This window comes from Chrysemys picta, chromosome 21 (genome assembly GCF_011386835.1).
Source record: "Chrysemys picta bellii isolate R12L10 chromosome 21, ASM1138683v2, whole genome shotgun sequence".
In the NCBI taxonomy this organism is placed as follows: domain Eukaryota; kingdom Metazoa; phylum Chordata; order Testudines; family Emydidae; genus Chrysemys; species Chrysemys picta.
The window spans coordinates 20,299,283-20,318,798 of NC_088811.1; the positions used below are offsets into that span (position 1 = coordinate 20,299,283).

The window sequence follows — 19,516 nt, forward strand, 5'->3', positions numbered from 1 at the left end:
CATTTGGGTACAAATGGGCAACAAATTCTATAAGATACTTGGGAATTCAAATTTCAACTTACAGGAGCTCTATGATTTAAATGTCAAACCTCTACTTCAGCTACTGAAAAAAGATCTGAGGGGCTAGGGGAAGTATGCAATTTATTGGTTGGGAAGAGTAGCCACAGTCAAACTGAATATTCTGCCGAGATATCTTTATAGTTTTAAAATTTTTCTTTGATTGTTCCAGATAAAACACTAGCAGGAGTTCAGAGGATGTAATTAGAATTCATATAGAATAAGAAGAGAGAGTGAGAATAGTTTATACAGAACCATTCCACAGGGTAGAATGGCTGTTCCAAATTATCTATGGTACTATTAAGACAGCCAGTTCAAGCAGTAGTGAATTGGGGGTGCTCTAACCCCACCAACACTGGGTTTTTATTGAATAAAAAAATTGCAGTAGTGTAAACATCGCTAGCTACCATGGATTAATTAAAAAAAAATCACACCCTCCAGAAATTACACACATCCTTTAGGGAAGGCTACTCTATGGGCTTGGGATAGCACTAGAGATAAGCTAAACTCTCTTTCCTCACCAATGACACCCATCGCAAATAATCCAGAACTTTATCCAAATTGCAAACTAGAGAGCTTCAAAGACTGGGAGAGCCAAGGAATACACAAAGTTGATGAGCTATTCAGTAAAGAAACTTCTAACTTATTTAAGGATCAAAATTAATGTTAACTGGCCCACTTTCCCCTGGTACCAGTACTTTCAAGTCTGGCATTGTGTTTCTCAACTTTCTAGACAACCTGTTTTATACAGAAAGCTAATTTTAATAGAAGCAATGGCATCCAGTCAATTAGGAAGCAAAAAAATTATAACATCAATTGTTGCAGACAGCTTTCCTAACAAATAAGTGTCCCTGTATGACACACTGGGAAAAGGATATGGATAGCCAATTTACCCCAGAGGTATGTGATTTGATGCGGAAAGAGGACCAGAAACCTCCGTGTATAGCACAATAAAATAAAATTTCCTTAAGATGCTGTTTCAATGGTACCTCACACCAGTCAGATGGAAAAAAAAAAAAGATTGAATGGGGATAAATGAAGAAATTGTGGTGAAAGAGGAGCTATGCTTATGTGGTGGCCATGTCTGGTCATTTGAGGGTATTGGGATGCAAGCTGTAACCAAATGTCACAAATTGCTGGATATTTATTACCAAACGATCCCTTGGTAATCCTCCTGGGGCTTCCTCGTGGAAAGGGTCACACAAAAGGAAATTAATTAATCTCTCTTCTGCTAATAGCTCTCGGCTGTTGTTAGCTTCTCACTGGAAAAAGAATAGCCCAACCATAGAGAACTTGTTTAAAAAAAAAAAAAAAAAAAGGGAAATTGTGGTTATGGAAAAATTAACACACAAATTACCCAGCAAAATAAACAGATAATTAGATATTTGGTTACCTTTTATTCAATACTCAAAGTACATTCACCTGCAAAAAAAAAAAAAAAAAAAGTACACCTGTCCAAGAATCCAGCCTGAAATATTCTATTTAACAAAATGCTTTATTTACACTGGAACTTTTTTTGTTTTGAAAGTTGTACATCCTGAATATCAGAAACTTCTGTAGAAGTGCCAGCAGCACAGATATGGCCTGCAGGAAAAGTCTGGGGCAGCTGCAGTGATGGGTAATGAGGGACCAGTGACTACCTGGAAGTGGGAGGAGAAAGGAGATCAGTAAATAGTAACAGCCACGTCAGAGTGCACAGGTTCCTCTGACTAACTGATCCCCAAGAAGAACAGCTGAAGGGATGGAACAAACAGCTAAGAAATTCGGCACTCGTGCTCTGGGTTACATCGCTGTGCAGTGGGACTCAGCTGAGCCACAGTGTCTGTAGCTGTATGTCAGCTAGTCCCAATTCTGTGGCCATGGAAGCTGCAGCAGAATCTCAGCTTTCATTTAAAAATTATGCTCCCAGCCACCACAACTGCAAAAGCAGCTTTGAAAACTGTGAGCAGAGTGTAAACACCTGCCCAAGTCTGTAAGCAACTTAACGCCCGCCTCTGAGTGAAGTGTGCTCCACGCATCAGCCCAGTGGGGGAGCTGAAACCTCAAGATGGCAATTTCAACGTCAACATTAACAACGAATTCACTGTCCATCATCTTAGCACAAGTACCCAGCTAACAGGAACTGTGAACTGGGGAGAGGAAACAGCACAGAATGGTGATTTTACTTACCTACCACAGCTGGAGACTTCATTTATTGAGGGCCCAATCCTGTAAAGCACTGAATGCCTTCTCTAAGGGGCTGAGGGCACTCAGCACCTTCCAGGATTGGGTCCTAAATGTCTGCAAAGCACTGTGGATCTAAACCCTTCCTTGTGGTAGGGAAGGTTGTCTCTATACAGGTATTTTGGGAATGATTTGGGCTTAGCTTGTTTTCAGAAAGCAGTTCTGTTCATCTTGCAGATGATATGAGTGGAGAGGAATCGTATGCAGTGCCTCCATGCCACTATCTGCTTGTTAAAATCTGAAAGTCGGTGGCTAAAAGGCTAACAAAAACAGATGTTTGGCAAATTCATTTTAAAATCAAGTTGCAGATTGACATGCTGTAATCTGCGCACACGTGTTGAAATGCTTTTTGTCTGGGATGAAGTAGCTGGATGAGGGGGGAAGACAGAACTATACTTTAATACAAGGTCTCTGGTGCTGTCTATGACCTTAAGTACCAACGACTATGTGAGCAAGCCACGGTGGCCAGGAGCATAGTAAGTGCTAGAAACATCTGACCATGGATCAGGATAATGGTACCTTCTGTAGTCAGAAGAGAGGATGTACCACGTGTCAGCAACCTGACTTTCAGGAGCTGACAAGACCCCTCCCCATCCTGACAGCAAGTGCTTCAACTTCACGACACAGGCCCCAGGAGGGACGATGCCAAAGCTGCCTTGAATTAGGAAATACAGAATCCTCTATTCTTCAGCAGTTACTTTCTTGGGCTTTTAGGTTTACTTGCATCTCCCACAACATATGAAACTCTTCACTCTTTGCAAGCTGGCAGAACCGCACATTGTGAACTTCAAGGCAGTGACAGATGGATTTCAATCACAATCATCTCTTATCAGATAGTTTCTCAGCCAGACTGATGAAGACTGACAGACCTACCGAGATTTCTGCATTCATTGCTCTACATTTCACCACACTGCGAGATGACCACTGGCAGTTTGGGTTTGTTATTTGGACCAGTAGGTACATTCTGGGGGGACAAAAAATCCACACAGTTACAAGGTATAAATACACAGCAAGTTAGTGGGAGTCACAAGCTATTTTGAGAGGCTGGATAAGAGACTCCTGGTAACTGAGCCTCACGAATACGGAGGAACTGCACTTGGACTATGTCTGACTCATGACTGCTGCTCTTTCATTTCCTCTTCTCTTCTGCAGCAATGTCCTTGGACCCTCACCTAGAGCCAGCTAACTGCCTCTTTACTGCAGAGCTGAGAGACATGGGAGAGACTCTGACCTCACAAATGGGGAACAAAGTGAAGGCAGCAAAGATACATGTAGCTTCCAGTGAGATGCAATATGGATCATGTCACTTGAGATATCTTTGGCTTTAGGTCTTTGATACTGTAATTAGTGTCACTTTAAAGAGAAAAGCAACCCCACATTTGTACAGAAGGGGGAGCTATTGAGTAAGGGTGCACCAGGTGCATCCTTAGAATTCACACATCATTCTGGACTTGGGCCAATGCTCTTTGTGTGTGTCACTTAATTTCTTTCTACTATGCCCATCATGGGCGTCCTACAAAAGACGTACACAGTTCTCCTCCTTTTGTTTATTAAAGCACTTCTGGTGGGAAACACCGCAAGAGGAATCTCCTTTTGGTCTCCAGCCCTGGTTATGACTCTAAGCTACGTGGCAGTTTTGGTCTCTTCTGTGTTGGCTACACCTCCAATTTACTGCAATCAGACAAGGTGATCAAGGAAAGTTTACATTTTCTGTATATCTAACAGAAAATTTTAACAAAAGTCACCTATACAGTGGTTTTCTTAAAACAGAGCTAGCAATAAAGGAATTGGGCTGTATGATTCCCAGCATGAGACCTTCTCGGTGAAGGTTAACATGAGGCTTTAAGTGGAGCTGTTGTCAGCTCTGTAATGTCTTTCCCCCTCTCGATTCTCTATTCCTGACTCAGCTCTGGGATCCAATATTTGCACTCAAGCACCCAGTCAGAAAGCAGAATGCCGGGGGTGCTCTGTCTATTCAGCCATCCATCACAGTGGTACACTGACACTTTACAAGAGTATATTAACAGGCCCTGTGTGTTTATTAGCCACACACCATTCTAAATATGGAATTCACTGGTCAACACACAGATGTGTGTATCTGCAGCACCTGGAAACCCTTTGGAAACCTTGTTTAATATTGATTATTAGAAGGTGTTGATTAGATTTCAACTGAAGAACTCAGGGAATTTATCATCCTCTTCTCATTACCATGCAGTATCACAGAACCAATCTCCCTTACATTCCTGTTCTCAACTTGTAAATCCAACAGGTTTGCAGAAAGGACTCTATGTGCCACAACCAAACCCATCTGAACAAGCTTCCCTAGTCACTGACTGGCTGCTCCAACTGCACAGCACAAGACTCCCTGTGTCTTGCTAAGTAAATCTACATGACGGACTCCCTCACTGCAGAGGGCACAGCCCCTGCAAGGCGCTCCCTGGCACTATTGTTACATCATTATCCTGCACATGGACAGGGAGGGAACATGAAGCCCGGATTACTCCCGCATGCGACTATCTGGCATGCACATTCATGAACAGGATGGGGAACTAAACTTACTTCAATTTTTCTCATGACAAGGAGCCCATCAACAATTTTACCTGTAAGAGAAAAAGAATATTTACTAGTAGCAGTTCTATACTGCACTTATTCACCTTTTCTGTAGTCCCAGACTGTCAAGTACAGATGATACTTTAATTTCTCATACCTCTGAGATTCCTTTGCTTTGGACTTGGCTACCTCTCCATGCACCATTCTTTGCCCCAGCGATGTGTCTCACCCATTTATAACCACTGGACACTGTGGGCAGGGCCGTCCCTATCTACGGTGGTGCCCTACGCAGCCGGAGAACCTGCACCCCTCCTGCAGGGTGTGGGTGGCTGCACTCAAGGGCTGCAGGGGCAGGAGCTGTGGGGGGCAGCAGCAGGGCAGGGAGGCCCAGGGGACTAGTGGGGTGCCTGGCGCCTGCAGCAGGAGTCCCCCTCCCCCCCCCCGCACTCACCGGTGGCAGCGGGAAGCAGAGTGACCCGGCCTCAGCCTGCTCCACTCCCCCAGCTTCCTGCCCTGTCACTTGGGGGAGGGGGCTTGAAGGAAGGGATCAGGCCCACCCCCGCACTCACAGCAGTGGCGGCTGGGAGCTGACACAGCGGGCTGGAGCCGGGTCGCTCTACTTCCCGCCGCTGCTGAGTGTGGGCCCGACCCTTTCTGCCAGCAACAGGACCCCCGCTAATCCCACAGGCCACGTTGCTCGGGGGAGGGGGCTTGGGGGAAGGAGTGGAATGGAGGTGGGGTGGGGGCAAAGCAGGGGGGCTGGCCGCTGGAGCCAGCGCCGTATACGCAGCATGCAGCTGCCTAGGGCACCACGAAATTTGATGCCCCAAATTACATGGTGCCCTACGTAGCTGCGTATTCTGCATATGCCTAAGGATGGCCCTGCCTATGAGTTGTTATAGATCTGATAAAGGGTTCATAAATAATACAACTACAACCTTCCCAGACATGGGGCTGGCGTCTATATCTTCAGGACAGGCAATGTGCATCTTCCCAGCAGGTAGGGCGTGCATGGAAATCAGACTGAGACTCTGGTGTATTATTAGAAATAATCCCACTGATGGAGATGCAGTTTGTGTTGTTTGTGAACAGCAAAAATGGCTATAATCAAATATTTATATTGCATAGTGCCCTGAGGGCCCAATAAAGAGCCAATATTAGACATTAGTTCAGTAATAAGATGAGACAGACCCGCCCGTAAGATCTTACAGTCGATGACACAAAACGTGTGCTTTTGTAAAATTACGGTATGCAAACTCTAGTGTCACTGCTATTTCACCCCGCCACATAAAATAAGCATCAGTTCTCCCCATCTTTCCCTCAAACAAGTCGTCATTAGCTGGCTGATTTATTACTGCTTTCACAATAGCAGTAGGTTTCGAGGCACATTTCCATAGAAGCTCTTACTCCACTTGTGTAAGATTAATTGGAAACGACAACAAAAACCGTGTGGTTGAACCGGAAGGGGTAAATGATCAGGATATCACACTGTGCTGCAGCTACTCACCAAACACAACATGCTTCCCATCCAGCCAGTCACATTTGGAACACGTGATGAAGAACTGACACCCGTTTGTACTTGGACCACTGTTGGCCTGATTGAAAATGCAAAAACAAAACACAAAAAAGTTAGGGAATAGAACATCTCAAGCCAGAGGCGCCTGAAACGAGAGCGAGCTGTCACTCCTGGACTAGATTCTAAAGTGAATATTGGCTCCACAATATGTAGAGCAAAGAAAAAAGCAAGAAGTGCCATGTGCTATGATGGGGACTGTGGCCTCAGAGCCCTTGCTGAGCAATAACAGATCATCTGAATCTGATCTGTGGATAGTTCTCTGAAAACATCCACTCAATGTGCAGCGGCAGTCAAAAAAGCGAACAGAATGTTGGGAATCATTAAAAAAGGGATAGATAATAAGACAGAAAATATCATATTGCCTCTGTATAAATCCATGATACGCCCACATCTTGAATACTGCGTGCAGATGTGGTCGCCCCATCTCAAAAAAGATATACTGGACTTGGAAAAGGTTCAGAAAAGGGCAACTAAAATGATTAGGGGTATGGAACGGCTGCCATATGAAGAGAGATTAATAAGACTGAGACCTTTCAGCTTGGAAAAGAGACAACTAAGGGGGGATATTATAAAGGTCTATAAAATCATGACTGGTGTGGAGAAAGTAAATAAGGAAGTGTTATTTACTCCTTCTCATAACACAAGAACTAGGGGCCACCAAATGAAATTAATAGGCAGCAGGTTTAAAACAAACAAAAGGAAGTATTTTTTCACATAATGCACAGTCAACCTGTGGAACTCCTTGCCAGAGGATGTAGTGAAGGCCAAGCTATAACAGGGTTTAAGAAAGAACTAGATAAATTCATGGAGGATAGGTCCATCAATGGCTATTAGCCAAAATGGACAGGGATGGTGTCCCTAGCCTGTTTGCCAGAAGCTGGGAATGGGTGACAGGGGATGGATCACTTGATGATTCCCTGTTCTGTTCATTCCTTCTGGGGCACCTGGCATTGGCCACTGTTGGAAGACAGGAGACTGGGCTAGATGGACCATCACTCTGACCCAGTCTGGCCGTTCTTACGTTATTTGTGAGTGTGTGCAGCCAGCTGGCTCTCAGAGATTTTTCTGTGGCTCTGTAAGATTCTTTGGGGCCAGCATAATACTGTGTGGAGATCCATAACATCACACTGTTCTCTTGGGGGAAGGGTCTGTCCCCTGTATTGATGACACTTCACTTACTGCATCATAGAAATTGTCACAGGTGAAGCTGAAAATTTAGGGATCTGTGTAGGGAAAAATTATGGCTTTCTGCAGTTAGGAAGGGCGTTTAGGATTATAGGATAAACAGGTTAGCTGGATGTCTCTGCTAAAATGATCAGCAGTGAAACAGTTAATGATGAAATTTATGTAGCCCTCTACAGGTTTCGGAGTTAACAAGGTGTGGTGCAGTTCACACCTCTCAAAGCTGTCATTTCAGGCTGTCTCAGGAAGACATCACTGCATCAATTATACTTGGTTCATGTTTTCGAGGTTCTCTTTGCTGACAGGCGGTGGCCCAGAAACAAGTTACTTAAATTAACACTGAGAAAGGAGAATTCTGCAACAAATTCTCCAGCTTCAAAATCACAGACTATCTGGGGTTCTGCCCAGTCATGTTCCAGCACAACTGTCTATTATGGGGGTACCATCCTCTGAAATAGCTAGTTAGTGACAACTTACTGCACTAGTTAAACCATTCGTCTGGTCCAGCATGGCATTTTGTACGTTCCAACCTACATACCTCATGTGGCTGTGTTTCTATAAAATGAAGCCTGGAGCATATATTATACAAGATTCAAACACTATTTCTATAGCTATTCAATTCCCCGACAACATTAGTTGGGGTGGTGTTTAATAAAAATTAGCAGTTAGAGAAGAAAGACTAACTGGAGTGCAAAAATATGTAAGACCAAATAATTCTACAAGCAGAGCAAATTAAAACTACCCCAACAATTCTAATAGATAAGGGTAAGTTACTGACTGGACTGCTACCTTGAGTCATGTTCATTAGCACCTTACGCCATTATTGGTTCCACTGAAGTCAATGGGAGCTACTTACAGAGTAAAATACTGCTCAACATGACTAAGAGTAGTAGAATCTGGCCCTAAATGAGGATTTTTCAGACGTTCTATGCAAGGTAGGAGACTTCTGCGAGCCAGGAGATAAGCTAAGAATCTCCACAAAGGAGCACAGAGCCATTTTAGTCCTACTACTTTGTCTTCTTATACTTACCATAGACAACAACCCAGGAGCAGAATGTCTGAGTTTGAAGTTTTCATCTGCAAAGGGACCCCGGTATATACTAGCTACTCCAGTACCATCTCCCTGTATAAAGAGGAAGGCAGGTGTTCAAATCCCACCTCAATAAAAGTGCATTCTGTAGCATATATTTAAAATTCCCAGACAAACCACTTTGTTAAATCAGTTTCAATTCAGAACATATTTCCATTTGAAAACTAGTGTTAACAAGAATGTTAGAATTGAAAACATCTGAACATTTTAGAGTAAGGAAACCAGGAGTCAATGTTCTAAAAGTAACTATGATTCAGTCCTTGCTACCTCGCCCGCCTTCCTCATACTAGCCAGAGACCTGCTCCCATTGCCACATGAAACTACAGGAGAGCAACGACAGACGGTGTCAAGTGGGGGGTGGAGTCTAGGTCTCAGAGCCAGGAAACAAGAGGTTATGGATGGTAGCGAGTGGATCATTTTAGGGCTTGTCTACACTTACATTTTATAGCGCTCTAATTAGCTGGCTCAGGGGTGTGAAAAATCACCCCCCTGGGCGCAGCAAGTCAGAGCGCTTTAAAGCACTAGTGTAAATAGGCTCCGAGCGCCAGCGCTGGGAGCTATTCCCCTCGTGGAGGTGGATTACCAGAAGCGCTGGGAGAGCTCTCTCCCAGCACTCACGCGCAACCACACTTGCACTTCAAAGCGCTGCCACAGGAGCATTTCCCCCGACAGCGCTTTGAAGTTTCCAGTGTAGCCATGCCCTTAGGCACAGCAGACATTCTGGAGGAAACAGAAGGGAGGAGAGAAGGGAAGGCGTGGGTGGGAAGTTTAAAAGGGTCACAGGTGACGAATGAGGCAGAGGTGGTGATGATGAAGGGTAAGCATGGTGGAAAGGGGGGGTTGGAGGAAGGCTCAGGGGAGAGGGCTAGCCTCAGCTGTTTTAAGTACAAGGAAGTGATCCCCTCAACTGGCTTTTCCAGTGGATGACTGTCTGTGAGGCCTCAGATGAGGCGCTTATGAGAAGCAGATATTATAATTTTGCTGAAGTTCCAGCCATGCTGAGGCAGCTTTTACTCACCCTAACTGCCAGCATTCAGGCCTCAAAACAATTTATAAATTATACCAGCACAGTATGTCACTTCGGCAAATTAGAAGCTTGGACCGTTACAAAGGCATTTAGAACTTCTATGTAGGGTTGTGGATTAATCGCAGTTAACTCACGCGATTAACTCAAAAAAATTAATCGATTAATTGTACTGTTAAACAATAGAATACCAATTGAAATTTATTAAATATTTTGGGATTTTTGTATGGCACCGTAAAAATGATAAAAAATAGTATTGTTCAATTCACCTTATACAAGTACTGAAGTGCAATCTCTTTATCATGAAAGTACAACTTACAAATGTAGATTTTTTTTGTTACATAACTGCACTCAAAAACAAAATAATGTAAAACTTTACCGCCTACACGTCCACTCAGTCCTACTTCTTATTCAGCCAATCACTAAGACAAACAAGTTTGTTTACATTTACAGGAGATAATGTTGTAGGCTTATTTACAACGTGACCTGAAAGTGAGAACAGGCATTCGCATGGCACCCTTGTAGCTGGCATTGCAAGGTATTTCCGTGCCAGAACTGCTAAACATTGCTGATGATGCTCATTTAAAAAAAAAAAAAAAAAAAAACGTTAACTAAATTTGTGACTAAACTCCTTGGGGGAGAACTGTATGTCCCCTGCTCTATTTTACCCGCATTCTACCATATATTTCATGTTATAGCAGTCTCAGATGATGACCTAGCACGTTGTTCATTTTAAGAACACTTTCACTGAAGATTTGACAAAACGCAAAGAAGGTACCAATGTGAGATTTCTAAAGATAGCTACAGCATTCGACCCAAGGTTTAAGAATCTGAAGTGCCATCCAAAATCTGAGAGGGACGAGGTGTGGAACATGCTTTCAGATGAGTTTATTTAATCTATTTATTACTGACCTCGGAACCAATTGTAGGAGTGGGCTGATAAAGTTTGCGGATGACACAAAGTTAGGAGATATTGCAAATTCGGAGGAGGATCAGGATATTCTGCAGGGAGACTTGAATGATCTTGTGAATTGGAGTAACAGAAATAGGATGAAATTTAATAGTGAAAAGTGTAAGGTGATGCATTTAGGGATGACTAACAACAATTTTAGTTACAAGCTGGGAACGCATCAGTTAGAAGTAACGGAGGAGGAGAAAGACCTCGGAGTCCTGGTAAACCGCAGGATGACTATGAGTTGACAATGTGACGTGGCGGTGAAAAAAGCCAATGCAGTCTTGGGATGCATTAGGCGAGGTATATCTAGTAGGGATAAGGATGTGCTGCTTCCGTTGTACAAGGCACTGGTGAGACCTCATTTGGAATACTGTGTGCAGTTCTGGTCTCCGATGTTTAAAAAGATGAACTCAAACTTGAACAGGTACAGAGAAGGGCCACGAGGATGATCAGAGGAATGGAAAACCTGTCGTATGAAAGGAGACTCGAGGAGCTCGGGTTGTTTAGCTTAACCAAACGAAGGCTGAGGGGGGATATGATTGCTCTCTTTAAATATATCAGAGGAATAAATACCAGGGAGGGAGAGGAATAATTTCAGTTCAGTACTAATGTGGACACGAGAACGAATGGATATAAACTGGCCGTGGGGAAGTTTAGGCTTGAAATTAGACGAAGGTTTCTGACAGTCAGAGGGGTAAAATATTGGAACAGCCTTCCGAGGGAAACGGTGGGGGCGACGGACCTGTCTGGTTTTAAGATTAAGCTAGATAAGTTTATGGAGGGAATGGTTTAATGGAATAACGTGATTTTAGTCAAATGAACAGTGTGCCATCGCTGGTAAATAGTATCAGGGGCCAATGAGGGTCTGGCTGGAGAATCTTGCCTACATGCTCGGGGTTCTACTGATCGCCATATTTGGGATCGGGAAGGAATTTTCCTCCAGGGTAGATTGACAGAGGCCCTGGAGGTTTTTCGCCTTCCTCTGCAGCATGGGGCAGGGGTCACTAGCTGGAGGATTCTCTGCTACTTGAAGTCTCTAAACCACAGGATTTGGGGACTTCAACAGCAGAGTTAAGGGAAAGGGTTGGGACGGCTTTGTGGCCTGCATCATGCGGGAGGTCAGACTAGATGATCATAATGGTCCCTTCTGACCTTAAAGTCTATGAGTCTATGAGTTAAAAGAGCAACACTCCGATGCAGAACTACAGAACCCGAACCACCAAAAAAAAGAAAATCAACCTTCTGCTGGTGGCATCTGACTCAGATAATGAAAATGAATATGCGTTGGTCTGCACTGCTCTGGATTGTTATCGAGTAGAACCCGTCATCGGCATGGACACATGTCCCTTGGAATGGTGGTTGAAGCATGAGGGACATATGAATGTTTAGTGCCTCTGGCACGTAAATATCTTGCGATGCTGGCTACAACAGTGCCATGTGAACGCCTTTTCTGACTTTCAGGTGTCATTGTAAACAAGAAGTGGGCAGCATTATCTCCTGCAAATGTAAACAAACTTGTCTGAGCAACTGGCTGAACAAGAAGTAGGACTGAGTGGATTTGTAGGCTCTGTTTTATTTTTGAGTGCAGTTATTTTTGTACACAATTCTATATTTGTAAGTTCAACTTGTATGATAAAGATATTGCACTACAGTACTTGTATTGGGTGAATTGAAAAATACTATTTCTTTTGTTTTTACAGTGCAAATATTTGTAATAAAAATAATATAAAGTGAGCACTGTACACTTTGTATTCTGTGTTGTAACTGAAATCAATATATTTGAAAATGTAGAAAATATCCAAAAATATTTAAATAAATGGTATTCTAGTATTGTTCAATACCACACGATTAATTTTTTTAACCACATGATTAATTTTTTTTTAACCACTTGACAGCCCGACTTCCATGATGTCTAACAGGTGATTCCTTCAAGTATTATTACTTGTGAGTGCAGGAGGGCCACTGCTTCCTCACAACCCTCCAGAGCCAGAACTATGCAGGGGAGACCCACTCTGGGGGCACTAGGGCTCCTGTGGCATATCCCTTGCCTTCAGACATGTGGCCTTAGGGAAAGAAACAGGGAGTCAGAACAAACCTGCCTGAGGCCAAAACTGGCAGAGCGGCTGCAGAAGCAGTGTAAGTAAGGGCTTCTAGACACAGATAATGCATTTTCCCCCCCATTTTGACTGGACATTCTTTTCCCCTGTGCTGACTGGTGTTTGCCCCAGCCCCCTCCTCTCTCCCACTCCCCTTGTCTATCTGTTTAGCTTAGACCCTCCCTCACTAAATCACACCAAACACTTTAAGAACAAGCACAGTGGCACTAACATGATGTTTGCCGCTATCACTGCTTATTCTGCTCTGTACATTCTACCCTGTCGCTGTTAGTCTTGTCTGGTTAGACTGCAAGATCTTCAAGGGAGGGGCCGGCTACTGCTCTCAGTCTAATGCCCAGCACAACACACTCAGTTGGTTCCCAGCTCTACAGTAATAAACAATTTTTTTCTCTCATAATTAGTAGTAGTAATAAGTTACAAGTGTCAATGGATCTTGTAATTTTTGCGAAACTTCTACTAGAAGTTGTCAGACGTCCCTGTGGGTTTTAGAAGAGCACTCACGAGTAAAGAACCTGACTTTAAACAAACATACGTGGCTAAACCAAGCTTCCTGTGGCCAGTTTGGGAGAGCTATCATTAAGAATCAAAGCATGACCATTTTTATTTGATTTGTTTTGAACAGCCAGCTGTTTTTCATTTTGCCAACTCATAATTCCAAGTGAAAAAATAGCAATTTTCCCAACTCCCAAATAGCTCAATGAATCTCAAACTTCAAAAAAATATTCTTCTCTTATCAAAGCCTGAAGCCTAGAAATTTCAAGCAGAAATTATCTTTTAATTCTGAGACGGTTCAGTAGGGGAAAAACCATCAAACTTAGTCACCCTTAGTAGAAGCTCCAGTTCCTCTAAATAGAGACATTCTTGCCACACAGCCAATTATAATTTTTCTTCACCAGTGTGAGATGCAGTTTATGAAACACTGGTTAATCTGGTAGTGCAGAAAATTACACTTTCTTTTGAAAACATGAACGTCAAATTCAACCCTCAACTGGCAGACCAAACGTTCTCCAGAAAAGATGATGGAGAACATTGGTGTTATGTGGAATGAACTCTCTCATGGTCAGAGGCACCTCCAGCAGGCCACGGAAACCCCACTTTGCAGAGGACGGTCATTGCGGCAGAAGAGCCTGGCACCTCTCACCCAAGGAAAGGGAATTTTTGCATGTCAGAAATACATGATGATTTAGCTAATGCTGTTCCAGTTGCCGCAGAGAAAACATTTTGCCCAGTTCCCAGATATCTGTTTCCTAGCATGTTCCAATTTATTCCAGTGCAGAGAATAGGAAAACACCAGCAAAGCTTCTCAAGTAATATCTTCTCATAAGAGAAATAGTGAATAGAAAACAGATGAATATATACCCAGGACAGAGAGCAACACACCACATCCTTTAAGAAAGGAAAAGAACACAGAGTACCTACGTTTACAAAGTCACCTCCCTGTATCATGAAATCCTTAATGACTCTAAAGTAATAAAAAAAAAATAGTTACTTTTTTCTGAAAAAAACTTCTTGAGAAGCTTAATGTCAGTGAAAAATAGAGATATTCCCCACAATGCATCAATATATAATTCCCATTGTTTAAGCTAAAACGAATTGCGGCCCTTGGCCGTTAGATCTGGTGATGTACTCAAAGGGAACTGATCCCTGATCTCAAGAGAGGCAGAGAAAGGAGGAGGTACTGCCTGTATATTGGGTCAAAGGCACCTAGAAGGCTGTGGTTTCTCTCTGTAAGTACAACAGAAGGGCTAGCAAGAACCGCAGCGGACAGTCACCCAAGACAGAGGTTACAGAAGGAAAACAAATGCAGAGCTACTATTTTTTGATGTGTACAGCATGCCTCTGAGACTAGGTCTACATTAGCTGGGGGTCGACCTAAGATACGCAACTTCAGCTACGCGAATAGCGTAACTGAAGTCGGCGTATCTTAGGTTGACTTACCTGGCCGTGAGGATGGCGGCAAGTCGACTGCTGCCGCTCCCCCGTTGACTCCGCTTCCGCCTCTTGCCGTGGTGGAGTTCCGGAGTCGACGGCAGAGCAATCAGGGATCGATTTTATCGCGTCTACACTAGACACGATAAATCAATCCCCAATAGATCAATCACTACCCCCGATAAATCGATCCAGCAGGTAGTGTAGACGTACCCTTAGTTTAAAGAAGTCCTTAAAAAGAGGGCTTTTTTTTTTTTTTAAATGGAGATATACCTATCTCGTAGAACTGGAAGGGACCCTGAAAGGTCATTGAGTCCAGCCCCCTGCCTTCACTAGCAGGACCAAGTACTGATTTTGCCCCAGATCCCTAAGTGGCCTCCTCAAGGATTGAACTCACAACCCTGGGTTTAACAGGCCAATGCTCAAACCACTGAGCTATCCCTCCCCCTAAATGCCTCCAGAACACCTGTAGTTCACCAAGCTGTTTTAAGCATTAGAAGGAAAAGTACTTACCTGTGGAAAGTGCTCCCTTTGTAACCTATTGGGACACCATCTTTCCTACAAGAAAAAGAAAGGGCATTGGGAGTCACTGCACTTCACAACACGAAACCCCCCCCGCCCAGGAATCTTTAGTCCCAAGAGCTCCAATCTGAGGAGATCAATTCCTATGTGCTGCCCTGACATGTTTCCCTCTTACACTACTTGGGAGGGCAGCTCGTTTGGCAATATTGCAGTTTGTAGCCAATTCAGTCTGACAAACAGCAAAAATATTTTTGATGTCAAATGAGTGTTTTCCAAGAGTCTTCATTTTGCATTCATGCAGGTAACAAGACCATCATTGGCAGGAGATTAAGAACAAATACATCTTTTTCCTACTTTCTGTCCATAACTCTCCCTGCTTGTGTGAACTTACTGCTTAAGAGGAGACAAAAATTGATCCTACATACCTGAATTCACCTGTACAAAATTGCCTGAAAAGAAAAAACAACAAATACAGCAGTGAGTGAGTCTCTTTGAAAAGTTATTTGAAAATCAAGGACAAATTATTATCCACTGAATATTTCACAGAAGAGGAATAGCAGGGATGTCCATTATTAGAAGGAATAAATTACACTGTCTCTAGACGCAGGTGCCATCAAGAGCTGTTAGTAACTTTCAGCTCCCCAGGTTTGTTTCTGTAGCTGGGAGAGGGATAGGACCAGACGGATACTGGGGCTTGAAAGAGGCAGGAGAAGTGGAACTGGGCAGCACTTTGTGGAGGTCTGTGATGGACGAGGATACACTTGCTCATCTTGAGGGACTGGGCTGTCTGGTGTGCACCCTGCAGCCAGAGGTAAGCAAACAGGGGGCCAAGTTAGTAAGTTGCCATCTCTCTTGTGTGCTGAGGTGCTATTGGAGGAAGGGGCAAACATGAACAGAGTGGGCTGCTGGGTTTCCGAGTCACGCACACATCTCCCAAGCAGGAATGGTTGACTCACTCCTCTTTTCTGAGCATGTGGGAGTAGCTGCTTGGGCCAGGCACTCCTTCCTTAGGAACTAGTAAAAGTCTAGCCAGTCTGAATGTACAGCTGAGTTTTGCTCACTCTGTGGACTGAATCTCACAAGGAGATAGCATAAAATTTGGTGCCTGGGTGGTGATGGGGAGATATAACAGTAAGGCCATCACACCTGCTAGACTATTTCCAATATGGAGACTTGATGTGGGGGATAAGAGTCTTAACCCTGCCCCTTACCATTAGGGGACCAGTTAAAGGTAAAAGTTCAGAGGAAATTATGAATGTCTTGAGGAGAAGAGTTTAGACATACCCGTGACCATTCCCACCCTCCCCAGAATGTGACACAATGGAAGCAGTGGTGGGCAGGAAAACACAGATGCTCAGAGTAGGATTTCCTAGAGGTGGAAAAAAAAATGGCCAGGGGTAACATTGGTCTGGCTTCTGGCAGCCTAGCAAGCAGGTACTTTTAGTCCAGAAGGTGCATACTGTGCTCCAGATTCTAAGATTTAATTTAATTTAAACCTCTAGTCTTGAATATTATAAAGACATCTTAAAACATGACCTCAGTGTAACTGATGCAGTGATGTCTGGCTGGGTCTAGAGAGCCTGAAACTAAGCTTTGAGAAATGCGAACTATCCCTCTCATCTGAATGGGATGTTGGCTCTGAAATCCAGTTTAATTGTCAACACGGTTAATGATTTCCTTGCTGATGAAAGCAGATGTTAAAGAGGGCTGATCACGTGTGCAATCTGCTGCATGTGGCAGCTCACGCGTGTGCAGAAACTGAGTGCACAACCACCCCTAAATCTCTTCCCAATCAGACACCCTGGGCACCATGCAGCGCAGGGCTGCCCCACTACAGGGAGGGATGGTCAGGTATGGGGCTGTCCCTCCATGAGTTGCCGTGTGACCGACCCCCAGGCATTGGGCTGCCTCAGTGGGAGCAAAGTGTCACAGGCTACCTGAAATTCTCCGCTGTTTTGGGCACAACGTCAGCGAACAGCTCCACCTTCATGCGGCCGATCTCCTGGCGGGACAGAGAGTATCAGCGCCGGGCCCCGCCCGCCGAAGGGCTACGACCCTACCTCTTCCCCCGGCCCGAGCCCCCACACCCCGCTCCCCAACCCCTGCCCCGCACCCCCCCGCCTCTTCCCCCGGCCCGAGCTCCCACACCCCGCTCCCCAACCCTCGCCCCGCACCCCCCCGCCTCTTCCCCCGGCCCGAGCCCCCACGCCCCGCTCCCCAACCCTCGCCCCGCACCCCCCCGCCTCTTCCCCCGGCCCGAGCCCCCATGCCCCGCTCCCCAACCCCCGCCCCGCACCCCCCCGCCTCTTCCCCCGGCCCGAGCCCCCACGCCCCGCTCCCCAACCCTCGCCCCGCACCCCCCCGCCTCTTCCCCCGGCCCGAGCCCCCACGCCCCGCTCCCCAACCCCCGCCCCGCACCCCCCCGCCTCTTCCCCCGGCCCGAGCCCCCACGCCCCGCTCCGCATCCCCCGGCCCGAGCCCCCGCTCCGCGAGCCCCGCACCTCCCCCCGCCTCTTCCCCCGGTCGGAGCCCCCACACCCCGCTCCGCAACCCCCAGCCCTCGCTCCGCACCCCCCCGCCTCTTCCCCCGGCCCGAGCCCCCACGCCCCGCTCCCCAACCCTCGCCCCGCACCCCCCCCGCCTCTTCCCTGGCCCGAGCCCCCAATGCCCCGCTCCCCCAACCCCCGCCCCGCACCCCCCCGCCTCTTCCCCCGGCCCGAGCCCCCACGCCCCGCTCCCCAACCCCCGCCCCGCACCCCCCCGCCTCTTCCCCCGGCCCGAGCCCCCACGCCCCGCTCCCCAACCCTCGCCCCGCACCCCCCCGCCTCTTCCCCCGGCCCGAGCCCCCACGCCCCGCTCCCCAACCCCCGCCCCGCACCCCCCCGCCTCTTCCCCCGGCCCGAGCCCCCCACGCCCCGCTCCCGCATCCCCCGGCCCGAGCCCCCGCTCCGCGAGCCCCGCACCACCCCCCCCCCGCCTCTTCCCCCGGTCGGAGCCCCCACACCCCGCTCCGCAACCCCCAGCCCTCGCTCCGCACCCCCCCCGCCTCTTCCCCCGGCCCGAGCCCCCATGCCCCGCTCCCCAACCCTCGCCCCGCACCCCCCCGCCTCTTCCCCCGGCCCGAGCCCCCATGCCCCGCTCCCCAACCCCCGCCCCGCACCCCCCCGCCTCTTCCCCCGGCCCGAGCCCCCACGCCCCGCTCCCCAACCCCGCCCCGCACCCCCCCGCCTCTTCCCCGGGCCCGAGCCCCCACGCCCCGCTCCCCAACCCTCGCCCCGCACCCCCCCGCCTCTTCCCCCGGCCCGAGCCCCCACGCCCCGCTCCCCAACCCCCGCCCCGCACCCCCCCGCCTCTTCCCCCGGCCCGAGCCCCCACGCCCCGCTCCGCATCCCCCGGCCCGAGCCCCCGCTCCGCGAGCCCCGCACCACCCCCCCCCCCCCCGCCTCTTCCCCCGGTCGGAGCCCCCACACCCCCGCTCCGCAACCCCCAGCCCTCGCTCCGCACCCCCCCGCCTCTTCCCCCGGCCCGAGCCCCATGCCCCGCTCCCCAACCCTCGCCCCGCACCCCCCGCCTCTTCCCCCGGCCCGAGCCCCCATGCCCGCTCCCCAACCCCCGCCCCGCACCCCCCCCGCCTCTTCCCCGGCCCGAGCCCCCACGCCCCGCTCCCCAACCCCCGCCCCGCACCCCCCCGCCTCTTCCCCCGGCCCGAGCCCCCACGCCCCGCTCCCCAACCCTCGCCCCGCACCCCCCCGCCTCTTCCCCCGGCCCGAGCCCCCACGCCCCGCTCCCCAACCCCCGCCCCGCACCCCCCCGCCTCTTCCCCCGGCCCGAGCCCCCACGCCCCGCTCCCCAACCCTCGCCCCGCACCCCCCCGCCTCTTCCCCCGGCCCGAGCCCCCACGCCCCGCTCCGCATCCCCCGGCCCGAGCCCCCGCTCCGCAGCCCCGCACCCCCCCCCCCCGCCTCTTCCCCCGGTCGGAGCCCCCACACCCCGCTCCGCGAGCCCCCTCTCTCCCCGGCCCCTCCCGCGGAGCCGGGCGCCGCAGTGGCCCAGCCCCCACCTGGCCGCCGACGCTGACATCGAAGAAGACCACGGGGTTGTTGGGGTTGGCTGCCAGCACCGCCATGGCGACCCGCCCTCACCCGGAACCGGAACCCGGCCACCGGCCTCCCTCCGGCAACATGGCGGGCGGGCCTGCCTCAGACACGTGCGTGCGCAGCAACACGTGCTCCGCCCTGGGGCGGGAGGGGCCGCGCAGTGCGCAAAGCTGTGGGAATTTGCTAGGTTGGAG

At 48.3% G+C, this 19,516-nt stretch overlaps 1 protein-coding gene across 1 annotated transcript; it reads right to left on the reverse strand.

The window, feature by feature from the left end:
- Positions 1-1,533: 1,533 nt before the first annotated feature.
- Positions 1,534-19,443, reverse strand: PPIH (peptidylprolyl isomerase H). The gene is made up of 10 exons (XM_065575136.1): positions 19,286-19,443; positions 17,163-17,227; positions 15,651-15,674; positions 15,217-15,261; positions 14,194-14,236; positions 8,619-8,711; positions 6,338-6,425; positions 4,840-4,880; positions 3,150-3,244; positions 1,534-1,693 (listed from the first exon to the last, which is right to left on the reverse strand). Exons 1-9 carry the CDS (start codon positions 19,349-19,351, stop codon positions 3,176-3,178), a joined length of 534 nt encoding a protein of 177 aa, XP_065431208.1. The 5' UTR covers positions 19,352-19,443; the 3' UTR covers positions 1,534-1,693; positions 3,150-3,175.
- Positions 19,444-19,516: the final 73 nt, after the last annotated feature.